At 41.6% G+C, this 20,064-nt stretch overlaps 3 protein-coding genes across 7 annotated transcripts; 1 reads left to right on the top strand and 2 right to left on the bottom strand.

Annotated features, from left to right (window-relative positions):
• Positions 1-126: 126 nt before the first annotated feature.
• On the top strand, positions 127-8,505 carry LOC146507763 (CUB domain-containing protein 1-like). Its single transcript, XM_085177430.1, has 9 exons — positions 127-363; positions 792-1,007; positions 1,103-1,465; positions 1,573-1,941; positions 2,878-3,069; positions 3,843-4,202; positions 4,302-4,658; positions 6,632-6,719; positions 6,919-8,505. Exons 1-9 carry the CDS (start codon positions 294-296, stop codon positions 7,280-7,282), a joined length of 2,379 nt encoding a protein of 792 aa, XP_085033556.1. The 5' UTR covers positions 127-293; the 3' UTR covers positions 7,283-8,505.
• A 61-nt stretch (positions 8,506-8,566) lies between these two features.
• Positions 8,567-10,515, bottom strand: clec3ba (C-type lectin domain family 3, member Ba). Of its 2 annotated transcripts, XM_085177441.1 has the most exons (3): positions 9,991-10,101; positions 9,799-9,897; positions 8,567-9,604 (listed from the first exon to the last, which is right to left on the bottom strand). In XM_085177441.1, the coding sequence occupies exons 1-3, from the start codon at positions 10,085-10,087 to the stop codon at positions 9,204-9,206; spliced, it is 597 nt and encodes a 198-aa protein (XP_085033567.1). In that variant the 5' UTR covers positions 10,088-10,101; the 3' UTR covers positions 8,567-9,203. The 2 variants fall into 2 exon arrangements, with proteins under 2 accessions (XP_085033567.1, XP_085033566.1); XM_085177440.1 differs by having other exon boundaries at positions 9,799-10,515.
• A 1,558-nt stretch (positions 10,516-12,073) lies between these two features.
• On the bottom strand, positions 12,074-18,999 carry fez2a (fasciculation and elongation protein zeta 2a). Of its 4 annotated transcripts, XM_085177438.1 has the most exons (10): positions 18,537-18,997; positions 17,201-17,309; positions 16,899-17,015; positions 16,603-16,735; positions 16,250-16,509; positions 16,024-16,104; positions 15,561-15,636; positions 15,424-15,489; positions 13,550-13,575; positions 12,074-13,133 (listed from the first exon to the last, which is right to left on the bottom strand). In XM_085177438.1, exons 1-9 carry the CDS (start codon positions 18,872-18,874, stop codon positions 13,565-13,567), a joined length of 1,191 nt encoding a protein of 396 aa, XP_085033564.1. In that variant the 5' UTR covers positions 18,875-18,997; the 3' UTR covers positions 12,074-13,133; positions 13,550-13,564. The 4 variants fall into 4 exon arrangements, with proteins under 4 accessions (XP_085033564.1, XP_085033563.1, XP_085033562.1 ...); XM_085177437.1 differs by lacking the exon at positions 13,550-13,575; XM_085177436.1 differs by lacking the exons at positions 12,074-13,133; positions 13,550-13,575 and having other exon boundaries at positions 15,105-15,489.
• Between the last annotated feature and the right edge of the window lie 1,065 nt (positions 19,000-20,064).

The following is a 20,064-nucleotide window of genomic DNA, read 5'->3' as shown; positions in this document are numbered from 1 at the left end:
TTTGTTCTGCATCACGTCGGGGGCGTCGTAACGCGTCAGCACGCCTACCTGCCAAGATGGCGATTCTAGCCACGCCTTTAAACATCACCTGGCCTCAGCACTCCCTCCTTGCTGGCACACGTTCACATAGGGAGTGGACCCGTTGTGTCGACAACTGCTCCGTGAGCTTGATGTAACGCAGAGGAAAATGTGGCGTCCCAGCTCCAGACAAGAAGCGATGAAATGTGTCCGCTGATTTTATTTTTGTTTTTTCTCTCAGGATTGAAAGTTTCAGAGCTTCACTGTAGGGCAGCATGTCCGTATCAACAGGCGCGGCCCTTCTGTGGATTTTACTTCTTACGTTCATCGTGTCCACCGTGTCAGGTAACCCGAACCTTAAATATGAACCAGGGGGAGAGATTTGGTGTGAAATATTGGTGGGGTGGTGGATCTGTCCATTAAATATTGACACTGTCTTCACCCGGAAGCTGAAAACAGCTGAAGCAACAAAATCCCTTTCAAGAAGCTCCCAGACTGTGTCATTTGATATAGGCTGTGCCATGTTTTGTCCCTGTGTAAATTTGAATAACAAACATTTCAGTGTAAACTAGGTTATGGCCGACCTGACTGAAGCACCATATTATGTGCTGAGCTTGCTCAGGTTTACTCAGTACAGACCTGCTTAGTCACAGGAACACTTAAGACAAGCTTCATCCATCACAGCAGTCAGTTTTATTTGTGAATGGAATTTCACTGTGTTATTTCCAGATATGACACATCCCTTTGCTCATTATAACTCTGTTTGCTTCCAGGGGCCCAGAAGTTGACTCTCACTGCTGAACCAGGAGCCACTATAAACATCAGAAATAATAATCGGGTCAAAGGTTGCAAAGTGTGTACAGGATCAGGAAACACACAACATTGCAGTATTGAATCTCTGAACTCATTCAGTGGAAGTACTGTGTCCGTGGAGCTTGAATGCTCCAGACCTCAAGATGTATTCAGTATAGAAATTGTACGGCGTATAAGTAAGTGTCTGTGTGATATCTGATTATTTTATCAGTGAGACTGAATGTCCTGAGTGGACTAACGCAGTATGAGTGGATTCATTTTCTCTTTTCAGATTGCACCACGGAGTCATGCAGTGGTCACATCATCCAGACTGACTTCAGCTCGACTGATGCGCTGCGTTTTAACCGCACGTTTACCTGGAATCTAGCGGCCGCAGCGCAAAAAACTTTCCAAATAGATTTCACTAAGACGGGTCTTAAACAGATCAATCCATCTGAGAAATGTCCAGACAGACACACCTACACCCTCCAGGCCTTCCAGTCTACGGGCAATGTGGCTGTGGGGAAGTACTGCAGAAGTGGCACCATCAGCAGTGCTCAGGTTTTGAAAAGCGGCAGCTTTTCTGTGGACGTCCCAGCAGAGCAGAAGCTGCAAAATGACAAGTTTGATGTGACTGTGCGGGAAAAAATCAAGTGTGAGTTTAGTTACAGTCACGTTTTTTGTGTTTCATCCAAAATGACAGTTTCATGTAACAATTTTTGTTTTAATTTCAATTTATTTGGTGTGTTGTGTGTGTTGTAGCTCTTGCCCAAATTTCTCTGACGTTACCAAAAGGGACCTCTTCCTCAGAGCTGCTCTCGCCAAACTACCCAGAGAGTTTTCCTGATGACGACATCATGGAGTGGTACTTTCAGGTCCCAGACAAACACAGGGTTGATGTTCAGTTTCTAAACCTCAAACAGCCAGATTGTGTGAAGAAGGAAGTAGCAGTGGAGTACCACCAGAAAGGCAGGGTGACATCGGTTCTGGGGCTAAATGAGACACAGCCGCTCCAGAACCAGGGAGACTTTTTGCTCACGCTGAGGAACTGCGAGATGGAGAGAGCACCTGCTGATTCTCCTGGACTCACCTTCACCCTCAAGGTGTCTGCTTCCAGCCCAGCTTCAACAGGTCTGTATCATATAAGCACTTGGTGGAGCATTTAGTAACAAAAGTGTGAGTTGGTAGAGACCAAAAATGGAGCTGAAAGAAGATTGCGTATTGGACTTGTAATTAATCAAAAGGCCATAACAAGACTACAAGTGAATACTGAGGATGTCTTCATGTCTTGAAGGTGTGTTATTACGTGCAGTGACATGTCTATATGTCAGACTTTTTCTATGTTAGAGCAGCACAACTGTGTAAATACATACCAGACTATACAGGTGTGTAGCTGATGAGTGCAGTCTGACCCATAAGTAAGCAACAAGCACAAGAAGCATGTTAGTCACAGGGGTTAAAAGCTCCATCACATTATGTCTTTAGCTATTATTAGCTAAAGACATAATTAGTATTATTAAAGAGGGTGAGCTCAGATAGTCTGGTCTGTGGTTTCTCTCACTGTAAGGTGTTGGGGGATGTTGATGCTTCGTCTGACTCCAAGTGTTTCAAGCACGTAGTTACTAAGTGTAGCGTGTGTCCCACATGGCTAAATTTAGTACTGCAGTTTCTTTTGTACAGTGGTTTTGCTGTTGGGGAGATGGGTGCTGCCTGCTCTGCATGTGGCAGCATGTACTGGTGTAAATAGTCTCTTTCTTTTTTCTTTTTCTTTCGTCTTTCTTAAAGGTTACTACAAAAGTGCAGTTTGATTAGTCAGTGGTATGACAATGTTCATTTTCTTGTAATATTTGTGAATAGGAGGGACTTGGAAAGTGTGTCTCATGGCCTGTTTCTGAACCCAGGAAAACTCTTAAATTGCCTAATCTCTTAGTCATGTATGACAGCACTGATACATTTCCAGGAAAGTTTGAGGAATCACATTTGTTGTACGTGCACATTTTTCAGAGCCAAAGGAAAGCTCAATAAAACATAGTTTGTGCTTTTTTTTGTTGCCCCCACCCCCTCCAGTGCCATGTAAAGTAGATCTCAGCAAAACTGAGGGCCTTTCTGTGAAGATTTCTACGGTGACACCGACCCCTGACTGCGTGATGAAAATAAACTCGGTGAAAAAAGACATCATCACAGTCACATCAAGTGCTGATCTGTCTTTTGAGGACTGCTTTCCTGACAACATGGAAGTCACAGCCACGCAAGTCATAGGTAAATCAAGATTTACTTAAACTCTCGTTTCATCAGCTGTTTAAGCCTCACTGTGTAAAATCCACAGATGTAGCATCAATAATTCATTATAATACTTTTGTTATTTAATCTAAATCATCTTAGATTTGGCTAAAATTTCTGTGGTTCAAAGTTTATATTTTTATTTTTTTATTTTTTTTAATTTTTGAGAAATGGTCTGTTGACTTCCAGCGTGTTTCTCATTTTAAAATCGGAGGCAATATTTGAATATCTCAAAAGAAATTTTTACTGGTTTTTCTTATCATAATTCTGGAAAGTGGATGGTGGGAAATAAATAAATATAAAGTATTTCTTATACCAAGGCTAAGTTCATTATTTACTTTTAATCCATATAATTTTCTGGCAAATCAGAGTTGGTTCAGCTGAAAATATTCAAAAGTTTGATTTTAAGACAGAATAATAATAATAATACTAATGAAGGCGTTTAAAATGCATTGTAATATAGTGTCATTTAAGGATAAATATTCACTGCTGTTTTAGATCTGTTACTAAGTTATTTTATTATATTATATTTAATTTTTCAGTTTATATACACGCCTCCTAATTTGGGTGCTCAAAGGAGAGGTTACAGCTGTTGGCAAATACATTAGTACTCACATGTGCTTACAGGTTCATTAAAGTTAGTTGCAGACCGTGTGTTTAAAAACATCTGTACTACCTTCTACTAAAAGTGCTTCTCATTGTACTGTAAATATAATATTATCAGTTTCATTTGAGAACCTCTTTCCGTTCAGATTGTAGTTCTGGTAAATGTCCTGATCCAGTCAGTCTGTCGGTGCCTCTGCTGCCATCATGCCTCCCTGCACCTCTGAGCCGTGTGACGTGGATACTGCGTCCCGGTCAGCACGGCACGGTAAAGCTGATTTCTCCCAACGGGGCCCTCAAGCAGTCCCTACCTGGACAGCTATGTGATGACAGCGTCACTATTGACGTGGCAGAAGAGAATGGAGCAACTATTGGGACCTTCTGCCCCAACGGAGCCATACAGACCGTCCACATTCACACGAGCGTGTCTGTCACATGGTGGTCCAGCATGAATGCTAAAGCACCGACATCGGCTGTGTTGAATGCCAGTTTTGAAAAAGAGATTACAGGTAAAAACAAGCACACTTGAAGGAGATAAGCTGAATGAAATAAGAACATTAAATACCCATTAATATTTCACATTGTTTTCTTCTTGCAATAACCTTCAGAAAGATACATATTCACCGTTTCTCCAAAGAGAGACACCCCAGAACTTGTGGCTACTCCAGCTTGGCCAGCGGGAATGAAGGCCTACTCCACCGTCTCCTGGATTGTCTCAGTTCCTCCGAAGATGGAGGCGCAGCTGATTTTTACCAAGCTCAGCCAGCCCAAGTGCATCAACCGCCACACCAACATCCGGGTGCAAAGAATGGGCAGCACCAAGGAGGACTACAGCCGCAGGGAGGATGAGGTGGCCAATAGCGAGCTCACGGTCTCTGAGAGCTTCTACCTCAACATGTCCAACTGTTTGCCTGAAAGAGGAAACTTCAGCGTAATTACCAAGATCTCCCTGCAGAAGAGCAAGGGTAAGGGGAAACTTTACAGTTACTCAATCTATAAAATAATTTTCTGATTTTTTAAAAAAAATATATAATTCTCAAGAATATTTTGATGAATTTCCATGAAAATTTGTCCAGACACTCAAGGTCCTCTGGCTTTTGAAGACGAATGTGACAAACTTTAATTTTCAGCATGCATCAGCTTGTTTCTGTTGCCTTGGTAAGGATGTTAGTCAGCTGAACAGTTCGGTCAGTACACTGTTGTGCATATGTAGATGAAAGATGCTGGTTGTGCTGGCGAGCATCATCAGTGATCTTTCCTAGATTCCTTGGGTGATTCGGTTTGGTGACCCAGCCATGGATTGATCAGGTCCTGACATTAAGCCCCAGATTTCCCCACTTAATCCACCTGGAGGCTCCATCAGCTGCTTCTTTTGCAGTCCTGATGGCTGTGTTTCTGTGTGGTCTCTTCACGCCTGGCAGGGTGAGGACTCTGCAGCCTACTTCAACAGGAAGATGACATTGTGCTCGCCACCTTTTTCTGGCGGTCCTCCCGAAACAAGTCCTTAAAACTTGGCCAGCTTGCTTTCAAAAGCCTCCTCCATGTGATCCTACCAGTGCACAGTCAGTTCAGTCAGGGCAGGTTGTTTTAACGGCTCTGAAAGAATGACAGTATGTGTCATCTGTGATGTGTTACAGAAACATGACTTGCTTGCCCAGACTGAGCACTGGTTCCCAGTTGTGTGAAGTGAAGACTTTGCTCTGTTCTGTGCTTTTGGTTTCTCATTAAGAAATGAAATTCATACACAGACTTGCCGTACAGCTGGAGGTGTGATGGGCTGGTAAAATGTCATATGCAGCTTGTTGAGGAATTTAATTTGTTGGTGCTCTGCTCGCCAGATGTATTGACGTAAAGTATCATCACTGACTGATTGGCTTTAGTATTTTGCCTAAAGAACTGCTGCAGCTGTAGCAAACAGGAGTATGAAGCTGTAGTATGGCTTCAAAGTTGGGAGCATGGATACTGAAACAGTTTTCTTTTTTAACCTTAGTGCAAAGTTTTATTCTGCTTTGCTGATTTTTAATCAATGTTCTGTTTGGGGAAAAAGTTACTTACACAGTTACTTTCCTTCTTTCTCTCTTGTGCAAGAAGAATCCTCCAGTACCAGGATTGTATTTAACTATTTTTTTTGGTAATTCTTCAGCTTCAGGAGAAGCAGCCTAAGCAAGGACACGCAGAACCTCCCTCTTCCCAACTACCCCCTCCAGCTTATCTGGAGGAATACTGCTGCATTTCCAGGCCAGCTGAGAGATGTAATCCTAGGGCATCATTCCCACCGGAATGGTGTCCTAGGGCATCATTCCAGAAACACTTCAGCCAAGAGGTTCCCAGAAGCCATCCTAGTCAGATTCCTGAACCACCTACCTCTCTCTCTAAGGGAGAGACCTGCCACCCTTCAGAGAAAACGCATTTCTTTTAATCACTGCCCAGAGTTTGTGACCATAGGTGAGGGTTGGATGGTAGATCCATCGGGCGATCGTGGCTCAAGAGTTGGGAGTTCACCTTGTAATCGGAAGGTTGCCGGTCTCGGTCGTTGTGTCCTTGGGCAAGACACTTCACCTACCGCCTACTGGTGTTGGCCAGAAGGGCCGATAGCGCAATATGGCAGCCTCGCTTCTGTCAGTCTGCCCCAGGGCAGCTGTGGCTACAACTGTAGCTTGCCTCCACCAGTGTGTGAATGGGTGGATGACTGGGTGTGTAAAGCGCTTTGCGGTCCCTAGAGGGAACTAGTAAAAGCGCTATACAAATACAGGCCATTTACCATTTAGATCAACCGGTAAATCGAGAGCCTTGCTGTCATACTCAGCTCTCATTACCACAACGGATTGATGCAATGTCTGCATCACTGCAGGAGCGTCCACCATCCGTCTGTCAATATCAGCTAAAAATGTGATAGAAAAAGCTAACTATGCTGTTTGTTGCCATTTTTTCTTTCTAGGCCTTTTACTAATCAACATCCTGAGTGTGGTGGCTGCTCTGCTGGTAATTTTTGTAATGGTGCTGGTTGTGGTCTGTGTGGTGATTAGGTGAGTATTACTATTTTATGCTTTGTTCTTTGAGTTTTATTATTTTTCTTTACAGTTAACATGGGTATTTTCACATTGTTTACTTATCTGCTCTCCTCAACCTGCTAGAAATTTTTGTCCTTCATCGAAATTGATAGCGAGCATAATTTATCAGTAAATTTAATTTTAAAAAACTCCGATCTTCTTTTCTGCCAAACAGGAAGAAGAAGAAGAAGCTCAATCACGAAGTCTCTGTCTATAATCCAAATGGCATCAACTTCCTGCCAGGATACAACGGACCCCCGAAAACACACGAAGACGATGACGCTCACGTGTACACCTCCATCGACGACACACTCGTCTACACACACCTGCTGAAAAAGGGTGCAGATATTGGCATCTATGGAGAAACATACCAACATTTCACGGGACACACAGACTCTCAAAAGCCACTGCTCTCGTCACAGAAGGGTCCTCCACTTCCCAACAGGTCTCCGGGCCAAGAACAAACCCTGATGGACCAAAGTGAGGACGAACAGTCTTCAAATCTGGGGCCTCGGCTGGAGCCAGAGGGCGGCAACTGAGCAGAAGATTGGACTCGGCTTTTTGATTTTTCTCTTGACCCACTTGGACTTTGGGATATTTATTCCCCGTGTGTTTGCTCGCTGTTCAGACCCCCAAAAGACACTTTTTTGCGTTGAGTGCAGCTTTTGCACTAAAGTGAGGCACACACAAACAGCTTCCAAACCTGTCTGCAGCTGTTACAGCGTTTTGTCTCAGGTTAAGGTTCTTCTTTTTCAAAAGCAGTACTTAATCATTCCTTCTACACAGGTTTTTAGTTTTTATAAAGAGGTCTTCTGTTGCTTTCAGGCAATGAATGTTTTCCATTTGTGATATTTTGTAAATACATTATATCGTTATCAGAACACAACGGTCTGGACCGCAGCAGCTGTATGTTGTAGCAGCATGTCCTTCTGTTGTTCATTGTTGCTTTTTGTTTTCTAGCTGTAGCGTCATTACACCATAAATGAGCCTTACAGACGGGTCAGGCTCCCTTTAGAAATTAGTAAGGATCTTATAGTTGTTTTCAGTCATTTGTGTTACTGGGACGGTGCCAAACTGAAACCGAGCATTTGAGAAGCTCAAGCCTAAAGTGCTACTAGTGCATACTGAGACTGTATATCATGATCAGCACTGATCAGTAGTTAAAAAAACTGTTTCACCATTTGTTGTGAGGACAGACACAGCTTTGTTTGGATTACGATGAGAAAAATATACATTTATTTGCAGTATATCAGCAGCTGCATCTGCCATAAAATGTATTTATTTAGTAGTGAGCTGTAATATATTGCTGTTTAAATGTCCCTTATTCTAGCATGAGCCTAAACACGAAAGAGAAAAGTTTTCTTTCAAGGCATGCGTCTGTCCTCTTTGAGGAAAAGTGCTTCAGAAGGACTTTGGTCTTGAAAATTCCTGTTCCCTGCGGAGCGTGGCCATAAATGTTTTACAGTCTCAGTGGCTCACAGTGAGTAAAGAAACTTTAGAGGAGCCTTTAAAATCCGGAAGTTTGGAAATGTTCAGACTTGTTGATCTGTCGCCTTCATTGGGGTGAGTAAAGTACTTTGAATGCAAACACAAAATGTAGAGCGTGTGTGTTGTACGTGACTGTACTCATTATACTCATCACTCATAGTGAATAGGCTGGATTTACTTACAGTATAAATTGAACAGGCGGGAGTCTTACGTTCATACTGAATCAGTTGCACAATACAATGAATGAGTCAACTTGGCACACCTATTTTAAAAACAAAAACAAAACGAGAAACTATGCTTTTGTTTTTGTTTTGTTTTTTTAGTTTATTCATGGAGGAAATGAATGTATGATCCTATGATGTGACCATGAAAATGACAACAATCATAACCCAGGTTTTATTTATTACCTTTGGTTGTAATAGATTTCTTACAAAAGCTTTTTTCTGTATGAGGAGTAGTACATTCACATCATATCTGCTGTTGTTTGTTTGTTTTTTTACATCAGCGTGAAGAATAAAATGGTAAACATGTTCATTAATCTCCTGTAATAAAACATGAGAAGCATAACTTAACATTTAGAAATAAAGAAGGTGGCACAGAAAAGGCTCTTTGTCAAAAGAAAGTGCCTTTTCTGTAAAAAGTAACTCAGAAAAGTAAAAAGTAAACTCAGTAAGAAAAGATTTTGTTGCATTAACTGGCGGCTAATAAGAGAGAAATAAAGACAAGCCATCCAGTGTTTACCTCAATGAATATTTAAAGCATTGTTTATGGAGCGTATGTACAAGTGGGTGTAGCTTATACAAAGAGCACCAAGTGAAATCTCTGCTCTGGACTGACATCTGGAAGGCTTGGCCGAGAAAATGCAGGCTGATTAAAGATGCAGCGCATTATTTTTCAGCGCATTTCATAATGTTGCACTTCATGCTTACAAAGCAATGTCAGAGACAGAAAAACGGAGCAACAGATGGTCTGTCAGACGATGTTGAACTCGCACACAGACGCCTTCTCAGCCCTGCAGTTCTCATCGAACCACTTCCCGTTGGCCGTGATGGAGAGGACGGCGCAGTTCTGGCTGGATCCCCCATCTGGCTGCTGGGTGATTTCAGTCTCCCAGTTTTTGAAGCGCACATTAGAGCCTGATTGGTCAACCCAGTTGCCATCGGTAACCATGTCATTAATGCCCAGCCAGATGTGCTCATCGGGGCCGATGCTCTGGCGTACGTAGCTGTAGAGATGGTCGTTTTCGTCTCCTGTTAGAGGAGTGCTTAGGCTGCCTCCTTTGGCGATGCAGTCTTCACTGGCGGCATGGAAGGATTGTTTCACCAGATTGGCCAGAAAACACTTTCTGTTGATCTTTGTACCCTTTAGACAAACTGATAGAGAGGGAATTATGAGGAAGTGGTTCAAATGCCCTGGATCTGTTTCAGCTCTCCATCTCTAGAAAGCTGTTTAACTAGAAAATGACATGCAGCCTGCAAACTGAAGCAAATACTTGAGTGGATTGTGCAACTTTGGGGCATTCTTTACAAAAAACCTAACTGCATGGTGTTTGTGAAGAAGTCTACACCTGTTTGTAAAGCTTGCTGCTCTTTCAGCACGGTCAGATCCTGAGTAATCTCATCAACTTGCCTCTGCAGATTCTCGATTGCAGAGTTGATGGCAGATTCTGCACAAAAACAAAAAAAGAAGGTGAACTCTAACAATACTGTCCTGTAGAAGCCACTGATTTTATATTCAGCTGGTGAATATGGAGTCCTACCTTTTTTGCCATTTCTTTTCTTCGAGTTCTGCTGGAGTGAGCCGTGTGCCAACAAGAGAAGGCAAAGCACCATCCAAAGTCCTCTAGCATCCATCATACCTGGAAAAAAGACCTTAAATCCACTGCAGGGAGCCTGTTTTGGTGCAGCACAGCTTCTGAGCGCTGGCCAGACTGTGGCGTTTTACACACTCGGGCTGGAGGCACAGAGCTGAGTGAGGAAATCTTATCTGAGAGAGAACAAATGTTTTACAGATGTTTGACAGAGGTTTGTGTTGCTTTTGAAAGGCTGAGGCGAGATGGATGGGGAGCAGCTTTTTGTGTTTGACGGTGTTCAGACAAGCATGGCTGGTTTTTCCATATGTTTGTAGGACACCAATAAATTACAGATATCCTTTTGTCTTTTTGAGTGTGCAGTCATTTAATTAGAATTTAACAGGATCGGCATGTTGATGAAGCTATTTTGTCAATTACCTGCATCAGTTTTTGTTTAACGGCAACAACTATTAAAATGACAAACACATGAAAAGGCTTGAACTGTCGATCTAATCTCTTGTTTTCCTGTCACAGAGCCAGCTGTATTTCTTTTAAGGGCCAAAGGGGGGCGGGGGTCCACAGCTTACATCTGGATCACCTAAATGAGCTGGAGGGTGTGTAGCTGACATGTGGCAGAGACTTGTGTAATAAGTAATTTCACTATTGTGAAATTGACTTCAAATTATGCTTTGTGTGTTTCTGGAAGCCCATGGAGTTTTACTGACCATCAGCCAGCAATGAAAGGGAAGACTGGCCAAGACTCCAACCAGTCACTATTCACAGAGCCACATTTCACAGAGCCTGGCAAACACAAGCAAACACTCGAATTATCATTCTCTTGTGTACAGTCAAGTGGGGAAAACAGCAAATTCTCTTTCAGTCTAGAGGTTTTACGTATCAGGACATAAAATAAAAAAATAATTTGGTCCTTAAGATCCTTAAAAATAATGAAAATGCAAACTCGGATGAACAACAACACATGACATATTACACCAGAAGCAGTGTGGAAAAATCCCACGATTTAACCACCTCTGGCAACACTAACTTGAAGTAATTGTACTCTGTATGACTTAATCAGATGCTTAAGTTGTGGAGGATTTTTTGTCCATTCTTCTTTACAGTGTTGCTTCAGTTCATTCAGGTTTACAAGCTCATTATTCAGGCTGAGGGCTGGAATTGGCTGGACCACTGCAACATGCTGATTCATTTCTCATTCAGATAATGCCCTGCGATGTGCTGCGATCATTGTCCTGTTGTATGACTGTTCTATCCAAGCTTTAAGTGTCAGACAGACAGCTTAAGCTCATATTTGACAAGTTCTTTGGCATACCGACAAATTCATGGTTGACTCAATGACTGGAAGGTGCCCAGGTCCTGTAGCCACAAAACAAACCTAAATCCCCCCCCCCCCCCCCCCCCCCCGTTGTTGAAAATGACAGCACATATGCTGGAGAGGTAACAAGTAGTCCTCCCCCAAAAAAGGGAACAGTTTGCAGGCAGTGGAGAGAGAAATGCAGCCCATTCCTCCCTACGTATCCCGGCTGACTGATTTTTCTCTACAGTTGCAGTTTGTTTGTTCTCCTCCAGCCAATTCAAGCTGCACAGCTGCAGCTTCTCCAGGATGGCACATCCATACAGGCATCAATTCAGTAGCAGGATGGGTATGTGTTCATTTGTGTGAGGTGGAACAGGATGAGCACTGCCAGAGTCCAGCAGCTTATTTATGTGCATATTTTTGATAAAATTGTCAGACGCAGACTCCTGAAGCATAGCAAGATATTAAATAAAGGGGATATGGGTGTTTAGGTCGTCTATCTATAGTATTTTGTATTTTTGTTGCAAACCACTGACTGAAAATCAAGGCGCATATATTTCTGGGTGATGCTGTTTGAGGTAGAAGTGCTGGTGCTTATTGTCACTATAGTGAGCATTCCCAAAAAGTGGATCCTGTCCTTATGAACGTAGCATTTCAGTGGGATTTCCTTACCTGGATAATTGAGCATGCATCAAGATGTAGCGAGCATTGTTTGAAATTAAGAAACGACACGATGCGATTTTATCAATATTTTATCAAGAGAATATTTACAAAATAAATAAACATGGAAGCAAGTTCTGTGGTTTAGTAACATGACATTCAATGAAAATAAGTCATTTATAATGTACAAAAGTTCAGCCAAAGGCAAAGGCAGCTTGTATAAAGTCATACATAGAGAACAGCAATGCCCATTGGTAGTGTACGCCGCCCCATGCACAGGGGCAAGAGTACAGACAGTGCGTGGGTCACAATTCACTCAAATGCATAGTTAGTAAGTTAATCAGTAAATATCAGTCCAGACTAAATCACCTCAGCCATCAATACGTCATCTTCTATAAAATTATAACAATCATGTTTTCAGTGTACTAAGATGAAAGCAGATGGCTCCCCTCTGTCTGCGGCTACATGGAAAACTGAACTATATGATAGTTTTGTGTTTATAAACACAGGTGTCAGATAATCTGAGTAATCGTCATCATTTTGTATTTAATTATTTCTATCTTGTTCTCATCTGTTTCAGGTGCTACTGTAATAAATACTATCTTGTGGTTCACTCTCCTCTTTTTTAAAATTCTTAAGTTATTTTCTGTGTAAGCTTATCAGTCTAGAAGCTTGTTAACATTCACTACTACGATCCTCTATCACTGCAACATCTGTATCAGAGCGCTTTGTGCATCGCGCTCTGTGTACAGCTCAGCACTTCCGATAAACACAAAGCCGACCGCGGTGCAGCTTTGCTCTGATCAATAAGCAAAGCTCAGTGCACGGCCAGTCTACATTTCTTATAGAATTTATTAACTTAGGATACACTATCACCCTGCGAGACAATTAAAAACAAAAATTCACAAGAATACACACGCTTTGAACTCATAGGGCTTGTACAAAATAAATACAGCTTAATGAAAATCCAGGGGAAAAAAATTGGACACACAAAGGTAAAAACATCCAGGAATAAATTAAGTGTGCTTCATGTTTGCAAAAAAACCCAAAACAATGAGTCCTCTTCTTCTTTTCATCACGCTTAACAATGTGGAAACTGTGCAGAGCCTCCCTCTCGTCTATGTCGGGCAAACCACTGGAATAACAGCAGAGATCAATATTAACAAAGCTGCGATGGAGCCGCTGACACAGCCTCAGTATGAGGCATTAATTACAATCCAGGAGAAAAAGATGAGGAAAAACAAAAGGATGTACGAGAGCAACTAAACTTATTTCTGGTGCAGGTCGAGTGATTCAAATACAGCCTTAGCTGTGATTAATAACTATTAATCATTATAGCAGTGTCTCATATATTAAGTGCTAGGTAAACAGATCTCTATGTGAGTGGTTGTGAGTCACAGTCTGCAGGTCTAGACACTAACAACCGTGCATGAGGGGAAGTGTGAGGGAAAGCATCGGGGTCATTCTGCACTACAGTTCAGTGGTCAGGAGGAGGCGCTCTCTCATTATGAGTAACACCACCACAACACTCATAATCGAACTGTCACAAACCTCTCCATCCAGGGCTCACACCAGAGCTACGAGTGTGGGGCAGCGATTTGTTATGAAGAATAGCACAAAAGAAATACAGGAAGAAAAAATAAAGACATGAAACAGAAAGTGAAATGTGGACGACAGTCAAAAAGACAGACTGCAAATGTTTAGAGATACTAAAGCTCTGTACTCGGTAAACATCATGTGCACAGTGTTTACAATTCAAGTAGCATTTTTAAAATATGACCCATTGCTAAGGGTGTAATTCACCAAAAATTTAATGGGATTTCAGTGTATTTTATTTGAAATTACAATGTATTTACCTACAAATCTTTATCCAGTACACAGTGCAGAATAAAGGGCAACAGTTCAGGTTTTTACAGGAAAGGAGACTCAAATTATACTGAGAGTAATTTTAAATAGTGTGTAAGTAGATGTAAGCAGTGGTGGACTGAACTCGTCTTTTTGCTTTATGGATATTCCACTATTCACCTGCCCTGTTATATAACATGTGATAAGGACCGTTCTTCCTTTCATTCCTTACAAGAAAAAACAAACTCCACCAAACATCGCAGGACGTCCATCAAGGCCCATGAAGTCGTACAGTGATGGAGTCAGTCATTTACAGACTTGGGCGTTCATGCCACCCACCCATCCACCGGGCAGGGTGAAGAAAGAAATAACTAAACTGTGGGTGGATGACATCAGCATTTTAACCCCATTAGCCTTTTATGACAAAGGGGTAAAAAACCTGATTAATATGAGTGAAAAAAGACTAATAGAATCATTTTAATGCATATCCACAACAAGAATAAACTGGGTTTTTTTTAGCTGTGAATACTTTTAGGTTTGTTTTTCATTTGTACATTTCAGTCATATCTTTAGTTTATTTTGTGTTTTCTACACAAAAGCTACTACACTACACTCTTCTGCAAAATTACCTGGAAGTAACACACCTCTTACAATGAATTTTGCTCTACTTCAAGTAATTCATGCACTATTTAAAATGAGTTACTATGTACTTATATATCATTTTTCTTACTTCCTATATAATGTGTTTCCTCCTGTAAAATTACAATGAAATTACTTGCAGTAAAACATTTTTCCAGTAAAAACTTGACTTCTTATACCCTGTTGATACACTCCTTATTGTAGTTATTGTAGTAATTCACCCATAAGTATGTGTAGATTAACATAATCACACTGTAATTTCAGACTAAATTATATTAATTCCAGTAAATTCCGGTTGAATTACACCCTTAGTTCAGACCCTATTATAAAGTGGTACCAAAAGTAATTTTCCACATTTATTGCTGATTTCATTACAGTCTGAAAGTGATTTTGAAGGAAAATACTTCATGAAAATTTACCAGCAAGAAACCAGATGTTAAATTTGGACTTTCACACAATCAGGTTTTATTACGTCTCCGAAAAACTTTAAGCCAACTCCACAACAGGCATATCAAAAGGCGACACATAAGGTGACGATGCTTTAATGGGGTAATAGAGAAGACCCGCTTTCATCACTGTACACAGGCCAAAGTCACCCCCTAAAGGCTTGTTTAGATGCAAGAAAACTCTCACAGTCTAGCTTGGAGTTAAAAACTCACGTTGAAGCTTTCAGAGGATTTTGTAATGAACTGAAATCAAATGAATTTGAGCATCAATGATTTACAACATATGTTTGCAGCATATATAACCGCTGCCGCGTCCCTTTGAGCTTACATCATCAGCACAGTAATAATTGACTGCTATTGATCTTTTGGGTTATGTGGAACAAGGATGACATATGCAGACATACTGCTAACACGGGATTGTTGGGAGTCTCTCTGTGATGTTATTTTACTTCAAATGTAAAGCAGCCTGTGTAACAACACAAGAGAAAAGCTTACCTTTGAGAATGTAGTCTGTTAGGAGGCTGGGCACCTTGTCACTATCATCTCTCATAGCTTGCAGAACTGGGAATTGAATGAATCAGAGTTAGTGAGTCAACTGCAACAAACTGCACAGTGCAGGTGAAGCAACTTACTCTTGGTCAATATCTGGAGGTCTTCAATCGAAGGAGGATGTCCCTTCTTCTCGTAAGGGATGACTGTGGTCAAATACTGTAAAACATTTGAGAAAACACACTGATATTAAAGAAAACAACACGTTAAGCCTGAACTGAAGTGTCTGATCTTATTAATAGTTTTGAGATTGCGGAGTAGAATGGACGTTTGTGTTTTAGGGTGGTTCCCAACGCTTATTTTTCTGACGTAGCACTTGTCAGATAAACTCAAGAACCCTTGTTCAACAACACCTCTCTTATTCAAACACGTTCCTTGGAGCTCATTTCAAACTGGATTTGAACTACTTTCACTAGAGCTATTCTGTCCACATACTTTATACCCAACGTAGGTACACCCAAAGATAAACTGCTGGTGGGAACCTAGGTTTGGCATCACCATTCGAGAGCAGATGGAAAGCAGAGAGAAAAGGAAAAGCACAGTAACCTGTCTCTCACTGCACCCGCTCCCAAAAGTTTGACGGAAACTGTTTTGGATAACAGAGGAGATCCCCTCCATGCTGAAGCGCTGACAAGAAAGGAAGAAAAACAAAGGAAAAAAAAGATACAGTAAATGCAGCAGACACTAGAAAAGAAAGATCTCTTTCGCTCTAGCAACACCTCAGGACTGGTGAGAATTCCTTAAAACTTGGCTGTAAAGTTAAAGTACTCACAGATGTTTTCTCCGGAAGACCTTGCGATGTTCCAGCTCCACCTTTAAGCTTCTTCTTCTTCTTGAGGGCCTCGCGGTACTCCTTCTGCCGGTTCTGCACGTCGATGAGGGCTGAGATGAAACTGTTCTTCACCTCTTTCTCAAAGTCCAGCTCATCCCTGAGAGCCAGCTGCTGAACCAGCTCCTCTGAAAACCTCCTGATCTTCATTTCAGTCTCCTCCAGACGCTCATTCAGCTCTGCAATGCTCAAGGCTTTCATCCCTGGACCGCCAAAGCATATTCCCATAAATTACTAATATAATATGCAACACAATAACTCATCATAACACACTGTTCTGATCAGCAGACACTCACTCTGCTCGTAGTCAGGGCAGCTGTTGGGCTGCTGGACGTCCACAGAGAGCATCGACAGGTCCGACTGTGACGGATTATGCTCTGCCTCCATGTCAGGAGAGTCCTGCATCATTTCCTCTATCTCCTCAATAACCTGCATCAAAGAGCCAGCTCTTAAAATAACCCATCGAGCACGAGTTATTAAACATCTGTGGAAAAGATTTCAGCCACGTTAAGCTCTGCCTGAACAGGCTTGACCCAGTGTGGCTGCTTCTGGGGTGAACTACGCTGGATTCTGACAGGGTTGTGTAACGTACCTGCTCTGCTGTGAAAAGGGGCTCCTCTGCGATGCAGGAAACAATGATGGCGTGCATGTCTAGCTGATCCCTGAGCTCCTCATCGTCGGACAGCTCCAACGCGACATCTGCCTTTCTCTAACCAGGAACAGAGCAGGAGGAGGGAATTTAATCAAAGCACTAAACCCTGGCACAATGAATATTTGAGATTTGCGAGATGACCGGTGGAGGGATTTGGCATTGGAGGGAGGGGAGCCGGGTGGTGGGATGAAGGGAAAAATGAGACAGAGATAGGATGGGCTGGAAGAAGTGGAATCACTCACGGGTTTCTCCTCCAGATTGATTGTGGGAACGTGGAGGGAGCGCGTTCGAGAACGTTTCCAGTCCACCGGCATCACATGTCCGTAGTTAGCCGTCAAAGTGTTCCAGATTCTGAGGGGACACGAGACTTTCAACCACATAGTCTTTAAAAGGCTGTCCTGCAGATTTCATTTGCCTGAACATGTTTCCAATGGGGTCTGATGACTGTAAATATCTTAGCATCTGTGTACAAACTACGTCAAGGTTGAAATCAATCAAAATAAACAAATGAACTGCAAAAAGAATGAGGGTATTTATAGTTTGAGACTGAAACTATATCTTCTTGAGGTACATATCAGGATCGACTTCATCTTTTCTTTGCATTTTTAAAGATTATTTTCTCGTTTTTAATCTTTACCAACAAAAGCAACAGTTCTCCTGTTTGCAGCACTTGAGATAATCACGGCATTCCTGGAATTCCCCTTTAGCGATACATTTGTTTACTAAAAAACAAACCTACATTATCAGCAAGGATGTTGGTACTGACTGTGTGCACCACAGAAATACTTTTTTAATGCTGCATCTAAAAACATAACAATCAGATTAAGCAGGTCTGATGCTTAGGTTAAAAGTATAATCCCCTACACAGCTTATCAGGTTGAAAATACCACAGATGATGACGTTTAAAAAGCGCCACTTACACCCAGAGCTGAAGCATCGTGCCTCCTGACGGAGCACTTAAGCCAAGTTTCATGTTTCCTATTTAGGATTTGTTGAGGATTTTTCCACCCTTGACCTCCCATTTCTTTTCAATTTAACACTTTAAGGCTCAGTTTCCCATGGATTAAGTCTAGTGTGAAACTAAAAACGTTTGTGAATAGGTTGGGAAACTGTAAATGTTTTTGGAATGAACACTGGGGGGTTTAAAACAATCCCCAACTCCTAAATGTGGTAAAAAGGTGACTTTTTAAACAACCAGCAGCCTACCCTGATATGAAATTATTATTATTACATACTTAAAAATTACTTTAACCAGCTTTAAATATAATATCGCAGTTATTTTGCAACAAATGTATCTCTTAAAAATATCACAAAGATGTTGATTTTAGAAATGGGTTAAAAATAAAACGACTGTGAGTATCGGCTAATATCGATCTTTAATATAGGGCACATAAGATTAATCTGAACTAAAGTTTACTCAGTTTGAATATCTTAATAACAGGTGATGTGTCGATGTCTTTACTTCCTATTTTAAATGTTCCCAACATGTCTTTCCGCGTTTTTTAAACTGTATTGGAGCCTCCACATGCACACTGGATGGGAAACACGCAGCCTGCCGTAGACAGGCCGTGGACTCACTCGTCTTTCTCCAGCAGCGTGTCCTCGGCGATCACGGCCACGGGAGCGATGCTCTCCGTCTTGGCGTCAAAATTTTGGAAGCACGTGGTTAACTTCTCATCGAAATCGTTCACCAGATCCTCCATGGACCGGAACCCTTCGTTCTCCCTAGGGGAGAAGCTGCTGTCGTGCAGATCATCATCATCATCACCGCCAAACAGGAGCGACTCGGGCGCCGCTTCGCTCACGGCGGCGGCGGCGACACGGCCTTTCTGCGGCAGCAGCCCTTCCTGTGACACCATGCTCGGATCACCCAGGTTCGGCCAGTCGTCGTCGAAATGTGCTATAGGTGCAGCCATAGCCCGGACCGGCCTACTCGCCGGATGATAGATGTGTTGTTGTTGTGGGACTGGCAGGCCTCCGCATCCTCCCTGTCTGCCCGCTCTCTGCCCACAGCGAGCCTGCGCCGGGCCGCCTAGCGGCGAGACGCGGAATATAAACAGGCCACGGTGAATGTGGGGTCTGAACAACAACGTGATTGTTAAAAGCAATAAAAACGCATCATGATCATTTATCACTGCTGACCCGATACAATGGTGAGTTTATACCCTTTTTTGTGTGTTAAAATTCACACATCGTGTTAGATTTTAACACGTGCGCTGTATCAGGGACAACACGTGTCAATTTTAACACAAAATAATGTGTCTGCTCCTTTAACACATCTTCTCTGTCAAGTAATTCAACACAGAGATGTGTTATTTTGACACAAAGATGTGTTAAAATGTGTTTTGTTAGTAAAACATGTAAATTTTATTTTTTTTAAGAAATTAGAAAAAGATGTGTGTATATATAGTATACATTTATTGATCCATTTTATACTTGGCACATTATTATTTATTACAAACAGAATAAACAACAGTTTTCAGAATCTTTTAAATTAAAATCTTAACCAAGCCAATATCACTAAATTTATATATCAAAACAATTTCTATTCGACAGACTAGAACAAAATTTAATATGTGACTAAAGTTCTAGCTCTCTAGATTATTAAAACGTCAAAAGAAAAACCTATGAAATAGTGCAATTATCACATATATTCTGAAATAATCATGTCCAGACAAAACATGAATGCAGTTTTTTTTAAAGGTAACAGTTGTCATCTTCAACAAATTGTCAACATTCAACAAATATGCAGTTGCGTGCAAACAAAAAAAATTTACATTTCGCCGAATATAACATCTGAGTTATACACAGTGTTGGGAAGGTTACTTTTAAAATGTATTCCACTACAGAATACAGAATACATGCCCCAAAATGTATTCTGTAACGTATTCCGTTAATACGTTACAGACATACGTTACATCTGAATACTTTGGATTACTTAATATATTATCATGCTGTTTACAACTACATGAATGTACTATTGCTGTGATTTATTACTGTTACTGAAGGTCCGCGGCTCCGAACCGTAGTAAAGGGACCTCTGGCTAATACGGTGGGTTCTGGCTCATAGCCGAAAAATAGCTTTACTTTGTTGTCTGGGTCAACT

The sequence above is a fragment of the Neolamprologus multifasciatus genome, chromosome 11, assembly GCF_963576455.1.
Source record: "Neolamprologus multifasciatus chromosome 11, fNeoMul1.2, whole genome shotgun sequence".
NCBI classification, from domain to species: domain Eukaryota; kingdom Metazoa; phylum Chordata; class Actinopteri; order Cichliformes; family Cichlidae; genus Neolamprologus; species Neolamprologus multifasciatus.
Note: the sequence above shows the minus strand (reverse complement) of the source record. Positions and strands in the feature narration are given on the sequence as shown.